The 9,001-nt window shown below is 42.9% G+C and overlaps 1 protein-coding gene across 1 annotated transcript in view; it reads left to right on the top strand.

Moving 5' to 3' along the window:
- Positions 1-6,812: 6,812 nt before the first annotated feature.
- The window catches only part of LOC121566211 (serine/threonine-protein kinase DCLK3-like), a 28,271-nt gene continuing 26,082 nt past the window's right edge, over positions 6,813-9,001 (top strand). The window contains exons 1-4 of the mRNA XM_045222290.1: positions 6,813-6,842; positions 8,000-8,065; positions 8,300-8,431; positions 8,539-8,767. Coding sequence (XP_045078225.1) covers positions 6,813-6,842; positions 8,000-8,065; positions 8,300-8,431; positions 8,539-8,767 — 457 coding nt within the window. The remainder of the gene's footprint in view (positions 6,843-7,999; positions 8,066-8,299; positions 8,432-8,538; positions 8,768-9,001) is intronic.

Raw genomic sequence — 9,001 nt, 5'->3', positions numbered from 1 at the left:
TTCACTCAAAAAGGCAATAGATCTGAACTGGGTTTGATTTAGTTTTAATTATTTCACTGTTGTTAATTATCTTTTTAAATTCCATTGGTTGAAAGCTATTGCTCAGTTATTACATTTACATTTTAGTCATTTAGCAGATGCTCTTATCCAGAGCGACTTACAGTTAGTGAATACATATATATATTTTTTTATAATGGCCCCCCGTGGGAAACGAACCCACAACCCTGGCGTTGCAAACACCATGCTCTATCAACTGAGCTACATCCCTGCCGGCCATTCCCTCCCCTACCCTGGGCCAATTGTGCGCCGCCCATGAGTCTCCCGGTCGCGGCCGGCTGCGACAGAGCCTGGATTTGAACCAGGATCTCTAGTGGCACAGTTAGCACTGCGATGCAGTGCCTTAGACCACTGCGCCACTCAGGAGACTAGACAGTTATCACTTTGCTCATGTAAATTCTGTAGTTGCCTCTTTAAACATCATAAGGTCAACATCCACAGTGTTCACATTTCTCTCATGTAAATGTTGTAGCTACATAGAAAATATTAAATAAACAATTTATTTGGGAAATATCCAGTCTTTACTCTTTTCTTCATTAGCATGCTGATGATTTCAAGTTGTATTGTGTTAATACAAAAACCTGATGTAATTGTCATACATTTGCAGCAAACAGTAGAATGTTTTTTATATATATATATATATATATATTTAGTCATTTAGCAGACGCTCTTATCCAGAGTGACTTACAGGAGCAATTAGGATTAAGTGCCTTGCTCAAGGGCACATCAACAGATTTTTCACCTAGTCGGCTCGGAGATTAGAACCAGCGACCTTTCGGTTACTGGCACAACGCTCTTACCCACTAAGCTACCTGCCGCCCCAATACAAGTTTCCTAGAATCGTTTGCCAGAAGTTCCCAAGTCTCAAGTTCCCAAATTTAATTTGCATGTGAAACCTATTAGTTTGCTGCAAATGGCTAAAGATTTGCCACAACTGTTTGCCAGAAGCCTGTATTTTTCGGTAAGGGAGATCCAGGATGAGTATCCTGAACGAGAACCATTGCTGGGGGCTGCAGTGTTAGCAGTAACCCTGGTAACAGACCAGGTGTTAGCCGTAACCATGGGGACAGGCCCTTAGGGCGAGTGGAACAAAGACATGGCTGGACAGAAGTGGGATTCCACCCCAGCTACCCCCTCTCTGTTTCTCTCTCTCTTTCTCACCTCCCCCTCTCTCTCCCATGGTCTGTCTGTCTGTTTCTGATTGTTTCTTTCTTTCTTATGTTTATTTTTCTTCATCCGCTCTGTTTTTGTCTCTCCATGAAGCATGCATTTGCCCTGAACAAAACCAAGGGGAAACGTTTTTTGTTTTGTTATCAATGGCACAGCTACTGTGTTTGTGTGTGTGTGTGTGTGTGTCTACACAGAGAGGTGTGTGAGTGAGGAGAGGCACGCTGGCTGTTGCGGACCCGGCGCTAGCTAGCTGTGCCAAAGCGGTGACGCATCTCTCCCGTAATTCCGGCAATGATCACCTGGACTCACCGCTGTGTTGTTGTTACCGAAACGGTTTGGCGGTAGTGTTTTTGTTATGCAAGGTAACAACATCCCATCCGCCTTCCTTTTACTTAACTTTCGAGAGAGAGTTTATGTTGCAAGTCTGGAGTCCTCCCACGCACACCCGTAGCAACTCTGGTGTGCCTTCCGCTTGCTGGTCAGAGGAGCTCAACGCGCGCATCCCATCAACTATTCCTAATCTCTCTTCCAAAAACGGCCTAGGCAGAAGTTGTTACATGAAATAATGGTCTATACTGCTGGTAAAGAAATGGTCAACGGAAAGTCTGAGTGTGCTAGTAGAGTGAACAGGTGGGCTATGACGCCCGTGTGGAAACAACGGTTCGGATGCGACGCGGCGGCGGGCGCTAGATGGAGAGCGGCAGGTGAGTGGAGAGTTTAACTCTAAAACGTAATGCTTTAAAAGTAAAAATGATAAATTCTCTCAAATTCATGTATTGTCCCGTTTTAATATTTATTCAGTAGCTTAGAAAAAGTATAGAATTTCTTTATGTGAAAAAGGTTTCTTCTCATTTAAGTCATTTAGCAGACGCTCTTATCCAGAGCGACTTACAGTTAGTTAATGCATACATACATTTTTTTTTCATACCCCCTGTGGGAATCGAACCCACAACCCTGGCGTTGCAAACGCCATGCTCCTCTAGTGGCACAGCTAGCACTGCGATGCAGTGCCTTCGACCACTGCGCCACTCGTCATATATGTTAATTGTGAAGGATTTGAGAAGAACTAAGATAGCCTACAGATACAGTCCAACTGTATTTTGTACAGCCAGGTCACCCATTATGAAAGTCAGTATTTGATGTCCATCCATGTCTGAGAATGTCAGGAGATGATGTGGAAACCGGCCACTAGGGACAACAGTGAGCACTGATAGCTTCAAGTAGGTTTGGGTTTTGCTAGGGCATAAGCATCTGCCTCTGGTGTCAAAGGCTGCATGTTCGAATCTAGTGATAGAAAGTAGTTTTCGAGATTTTTGTTTTAAGCCTACGTAACAGCTGTCCAGCGAAGACAAGAAGACTGATCTCGGCACCAGGGTAACAGATGTGATCGTACTTCGTAACTCTCTTGCGTTGTGTTTTTAAAGAAAGTACTGTCCACCAATGGTCCCAGTTCATCTGTAGTTTATTCTGACGATAGACACAATGATGCACATTACATGTGCAGTACAACAGTATGTTGATGGCTGTAGATTCATGATTTGTCTGTTAGCATGGAAATAACTGTGAATTAGCAGGGAGCTAATGTGACCATTACAATAGGCCCTTTTCACGATGACGTCATCTAACTTCCGCCTTTCCGCGTAGCAGGTTAACTTCACTTCCGTTCGCCCGTAACCTGAGACTTCTCTTCTGAGGTACGTTTAAGTTAAATTAGTAAAGTTAAGAGTAATAATGTTTACGTATATGCAATGGTTTGTAACTTGCTAACGTTATTGTTAATTCATAATTGTTCACTGCCTTAGTTACTTAAAAGTGGGCTAACGTTAGCTAACAACAACTTAGTACCAGATACCGATAACGTTAAAAGGTAGCGTTACATTGCTGCCTGGCTGTAATGTAACAAGTTTACTTAGCTAGCTATCTAACCCTTTGTTAGGCAGTTAGTTTATTCATGAATGTATAGTAACTCACCTATTCAAATACTGTTGTGCATGATAGCTAGATAAATATTGATTCCTGGTCAAAGCTGAATGTTAATTTAGCTGTTTCTTTTCTCCCGGTGTCTGTATCGCAACAGTATCCCATCCAACACCGAAGCATGGCACAATCTTCGAGAAGATGCTATTGCAGTGTACCATTTTGTTCAAACAACAAACAGAAATTCCCGTATCTTCCCGTAAAATCTCCTCAGCTCAGCAGGGAGGACACTCTTAAGACCCAGGCCATCGCCCGGCTGAGGATTTTAGTCGAGAGGGCCATACGGAGGGTGAAGGAGTACCATATCTGGGATGGGCTTGTTCCTCTTTCCACAGTGGGTTCAGTGAATCAGCTGTGGGCCATCTGCTGCCTCATGTCGAACTATCAGGGACCTCTTGACATTAAAGGAGACAAACCAGTCTGATGTTTTTGTCAACTGGAAGTTGTATATTTCCTGAGTAAGCTAGATGGGCTGTAAATAGAAGTACTTTTATATTACTGTATTGTATGTACAAAAAAATGTAAATATGAATTAACTTTGTTGGTAATTTAATTGATCTAATGTTATACTGTATGTTTTTGTTAAGGGTAATAACTTTTTCATAGCTATTAATGAACCTAATGTGATATATTGTAAAAATATCCAACTATTAACCATGTTATGTGCTTATGTGTCATGGCACTGATGGAACTATTAAATATATGTTTGCAAGCAACTGCTTCCAATCCTTTTTGATTTTGGTAAGAGCATTTACAACATCGCAATCCTTTTCAAAATTTGTATTTCAATACATAGATATACAGTATATAACACAATGAAGTTCATTTGCAGTTAAAGAAAAACATGTCGACATTTACATCACAATCCTTTTCAAAATGTGTGTTTCAGTACATAGGAGATATACAGTATATGACAAGTTAATTTGCAGTTAAAGAAAAAAATGTCAAAGGTTCACCTTCCACATTTACCTTAACACTATTTACACATAAAATTCTGCCTTATGTTTTATAACTTAAGAAGACATCCATGTAGATGTTATAATAGAAATGATCAAGCTTCTGTCGCATTGAGTGGATAATCTCCTCATCCCTAAAGATTCTCTCAACTGTGAAGTCAGTGCGGGTATCTGTAATGAAGTCACACCACTGAAGTCCGCTTAAGGCGAGTTGGCCTTGAACCTGATAGTAGTATTTGTGGCTCTTCTTAAGGCAGGCCTGGCCTTTAACTGTGATCAGGTGTTTAACTTGGGTAACATTTTCAACATCGCAACTCTTAACCTCAGCAAGACCAAATGGTGGTGCTTCTGTTGGGCAGAAGACTTTAGCATCCGGGCTGGCTGCAAGGTGAGGTGAATCAGGGTGGATGATGACCCCGCATTGTTTCAGAGAGCATCACAAAAATCAGAATATTGCCTCAGTATCTCAGGTTCCAGATCCAACCCTCTTCTCATAGCAGCTGTCTGAGGAGTTCCTCTCAGAATGCGGGTTGCCAAAGCCTTGGCAGACAACTCCCCCACGAACATGGCATATTTCACGGAATCTGCTGGCTGTCAGTCGGGGTTTGCGTACCTGGCTCCACAGCTGGCATTCTGACTGCATTCTTGTTTCTGCTTCAATAGCAGCAGACATCTCCTCTGACACAATCAGGCTGTCCAAATGACATTGTTGTATGTAGTTGGGCTCAAAATCAATGGGAAATTTAAAGTTGTAACCTTCAATAGGCAACTGAGGAAACTCACTGGCACCAGGGTGTTTAATAATATCTCTACTTAATTCTAGAGGGCACTGGTAAGAAAGCACAGACCCAAATGGCACAGGGCCAAATTTAGAGTCCACCAAATTAAGGCCCTCAAGCCCGTGCAGCAATTTGCAAATCCCTGGTTGTGGACGGATGTCTTTCAGTTTCTCAGCACTGGCCATGACGTGAGGATCCGGAATAGGCCCTGGCATGAAAGTGAGATATGTCAAGTTTAGATTTCATTAAATGCCACCTTATCTTTTTCACTAAAAAAGACAACCACACTCATCCAGTCTCGTACATGCTTCTAATACAAATAAAAAAATATCCACTGAAAGTCTATATAAAAAGTAACAAATAATAATCACTTTTATGTTTGTATTATTTTAGAAATGCACTAAAGTCTTTGTGCTCTAGTACAGGCGGGGCTCATTCAGACTCACCATCATAGGCTCGGTACAGTGTGCACTTCACACCAGCTCTGACACTTGTTTTTTTCTTAGCCGCTGGTTTACACACCGCCATATCATTGGTGGCCTCTGGTACAATTCCCTGTGATATAATAATGATGAACAATACATTGTCAAAAGTCAATACAAACTGCAAAGTTCTGCATCAGTGTAACAAATAATGTCTGACCTGTGTCCTAGGCCGGTGCCAGGTCTGCAGTGCGCTGGTGCATGACAGAGGCAATGGCACTGTCTTAAAGCCCATGGTAACATAGTGAGCACTTTGAAAAAGAAGTGCTACTATGTGATTACATAGTGCTTTCCCAGCAGAGCAGGAACATGACATGTGATTGAGTACCACAGGAACCTCTGCAGAGTCTAGTGTAACCTGTTCATAGAGACATAACAATTAGTGCTGTACTTACAAAACATTTTTTCTGCGTTTCATTATAAACTACTGTACACAATTTTCAAAACCCAATTTCTTTTTTTAATTAAGAAAAATTGGCTGTTCTGAAACCTTTGACAAGTAGTGCCAACACTTATCGAAAATTTGAACATTTTGAGTTATCACAGAATCTTTCCCAGTCTTTATTGCCGTCAACAACCCACATCGGTTTGTTAGAATTTCGTTGTGTATTAAGTTTAATGATACAAAATCAGAGCTCAGACTGAGAAACAAACTGATCCACAGTGGAACATTGTGGAATCATTCTTATTAAATCTGCAACCGCAGCAAAACACAACAAAAGAAAACTTATCTATCTTAACCTATCTTATCATAATGTTAGAGAACTGTTTATCTGAGAAACCTGAAGCCGATGAGCCTCCTCATTTTTCTTCATGGACCTGTAACATCGCCCTCTCACTGTCACCTCACCGTTAACTACACTTGAGACTGTTTCAATACAGTGATTGGGAGAAAGGGCGCAGCATTAGCCATTAATACATTACTGACTCTTATCTTACGGTCGATACAAACAGCAGTAATATTAAAAAGAGGCTGCAAAACAGAAACTCGTCAGCTCATAACCTTCGCTAGCATAGGGCTAATTTAAGCTAAATAAAGATAAACACGTACCTTCATAATCAAACAGGTAACCTTCAACGAAGAACTTGTAGCCTTTATCAAGCTTCGATCTTGAAGTAAGGGACCACTTGTCAGCAAGTCGTTCTACGTCGTTAAGTCGTATTGGTGGCAGATGTGAAAGGGACTGGGTGAACTCCATAATGATGTGCTACTAGCTAAGCGTTCCTAAGCGACACCGGATGTAAACATAACCTGCATCGCGGCAGAACGGAAGTTGTCTGACGTCACGTGAAAAGGGCCTATTACAGCATGCTAGCTAACTCGCTCTTACAGCAATAACATACAAAAGCACATCCCAGGATTCCCCCAATATCTACCAGGTACCGTACACATGTCTTATACTCATCAGGACATGTACACAGTGAGCTCATTACACGTTGTAAATATGACAATAGAATACAGTATTTCAGAACGTGACCTACCGCTTGCATGTCAATATCAGACTGGGAAGAATTTATGTTCGCAATCTCCCCCTATCTGCAAGCGTGACCAATGGCATAACACCTCATTGATATGTAACTTCAACCAACCAATAGGAATACATAAACATAGAATATATATTTCTGCAGTGTCAAGTGGAAACATAACCAACCCTGTTACACCTATCCCAAACCTTAACCGTTCAGAGTGAATGCCTAACCTTAACCCTAACCTTAAACATGTGGAGTTAATGCCTAAACCTAACCTTAAACACTTTGAAATTTGACATTTGCAACAACTTCGAAATTTGACGTGAGACTGTGAGAGCTTGGTGATTTTGTATTATGGTGGCCATTGTGGTTTTATCTGTGGATAAACCTCTGCGTTCTGGCCTTGTCCATATTGTTGTGTGACAGTTCTTTTTATGAGGTATTTATGGGAGGTTGGGGTCTGCCTCAGTGAAAAGTTAACAAAAACAGTGTCTTGTAGCTTCATTGGAGACAGTGTGTGAATTCTTGGGATAGCCTCACCAGGGTGGCTTTCTTGTTAAAAATTGTCAAATAGGTTCATGACACATAGTGAATGGTGTGTGTGAGGGATGCCATAGCTTACCTACTTCTCCAACTCCATGGACAACACAGGTCTGTGTGTGTGTGTGTGTGTGTGTGTGTGTGTGTGTGTGTGTGTGTGTAAACAAATCCCGCTGATCAGATTTGAGTCTTTTCCATCTCTTGGACTGTAGGGGCCAGTTGAGGTTCTTTGGCGCCCAGCTCTCCTGTCTAAATTATTAACGCTTCCTTAAGACACACACACACAAACACACACAAACACACACACACACACACACACACACACACAATGAGGACCACGCATCATGTTATTTTGCTTGCTTATCTAAAGAAAAGCAGTAGCCCAGTTAACCTATATACAGACAGCTGATGAGGACACATTTTGAAAGTGGAAAGAAATAGTCACAACTAACTAACCTGTTGATTCTCTCTTTCTATCTCTCTCACCCTACAATCTACCCCCCCCCCTTCCCCACATCATTCACCTCTCCCTCCTCCTTTCCCATTCTTCCACACTCGTCATGCTGAGCAAAGTGCAGAGCGACCACGATTGGTTACTGTGGTCCGACCGTGCGGTCACAGCACCCTCAGAAAGGTAACAGTCTAAAATGAAATGATAAATGATTAAAAAGGAGCAGTCAACCCTCTTTCTGGAGTGCTACTGGATGTGCAGGCTTTTGTTCCATCTCTGCACTAACAAACATGATTCTAAATTCAAGAAGTTGGCTTCATTGACATTTAATTAAATTCTAATTCTATGGTTGGCTTGGCTCACACATGTTCAGTACTTCCTGGTCTCTCAATGACATCGTCTCTGTGTCTGGGTCAGGTGACGGTGCTGTTGAACCGTAGGGGCGTGGTCTCGTACGAGCAGCTTCTATTGGACGTCTCCGAGGCGCTGGGCTTCCCTCGCTGGCACAGGGCCAGAGTCACACGCCTCTACACACCACACGCACGAGAGGTAACCAGACACAAACACACACACTTTCACACACACACACACAACAACAACCACAACAACACACCTCTCCCTCCATGTGTGTGTGTCTAACCCGTCTCTCCCTCCAGGTGCGGGGCGTGTGTGATTTCTTCCGTGGCGAAGCGGCGTTCCTGGCGTTGGGAAAGTCTCGTCCAGAGCTCCGGAGCGTCAAGGAGGCCCTGGAGGAGATGTTCCCGCAACATTCCCGTTACTGTGACGACGCGCTCCGTGCCTGGGAGAGGAGGTTACGACCTTCACCTGATAAAGCTGCCAAGGCCGACAGCGGATACAGCAAAGGGACGGACACACAGACAAACAGCGATACACTCACACAGGGATGCAACCTGGACAGACACACACATCGCAAAGCAGACACACACAGGCTTAAACACCCAAACACACTGACACACCCCAGTACACACCCAAACACACTGACACACCCAAACACACTGACACACCCCAATACACACCCAAACACACTGACACACCCCAATACACACCCAAACACACTGACACACCCCAATACACACCCAAACACACTGACACACCCCA

The sequence above is a fragment of the Coregonus clupeaformis genome, chromosome 8 (assembly GCF_020615455.1).
Source record: "Coregonus clupeaformis isolate EN_2021a chromosome 8, ASM2061545v1, whole genome shotgun sequence".
Taxonomy (NCBI): domain Eukaryota; kingdom Metazoa; phylum Chordata; class Actinopteri; order Salmoniformes; family Salmonidae; genus Coregonus; species Coregonus clupeaformis.
The sequence above is the reverse complement of the archived record's forward strand: the minus strand, read 5'-3'. Positions and strand labels throughout refer to the sequence as shown.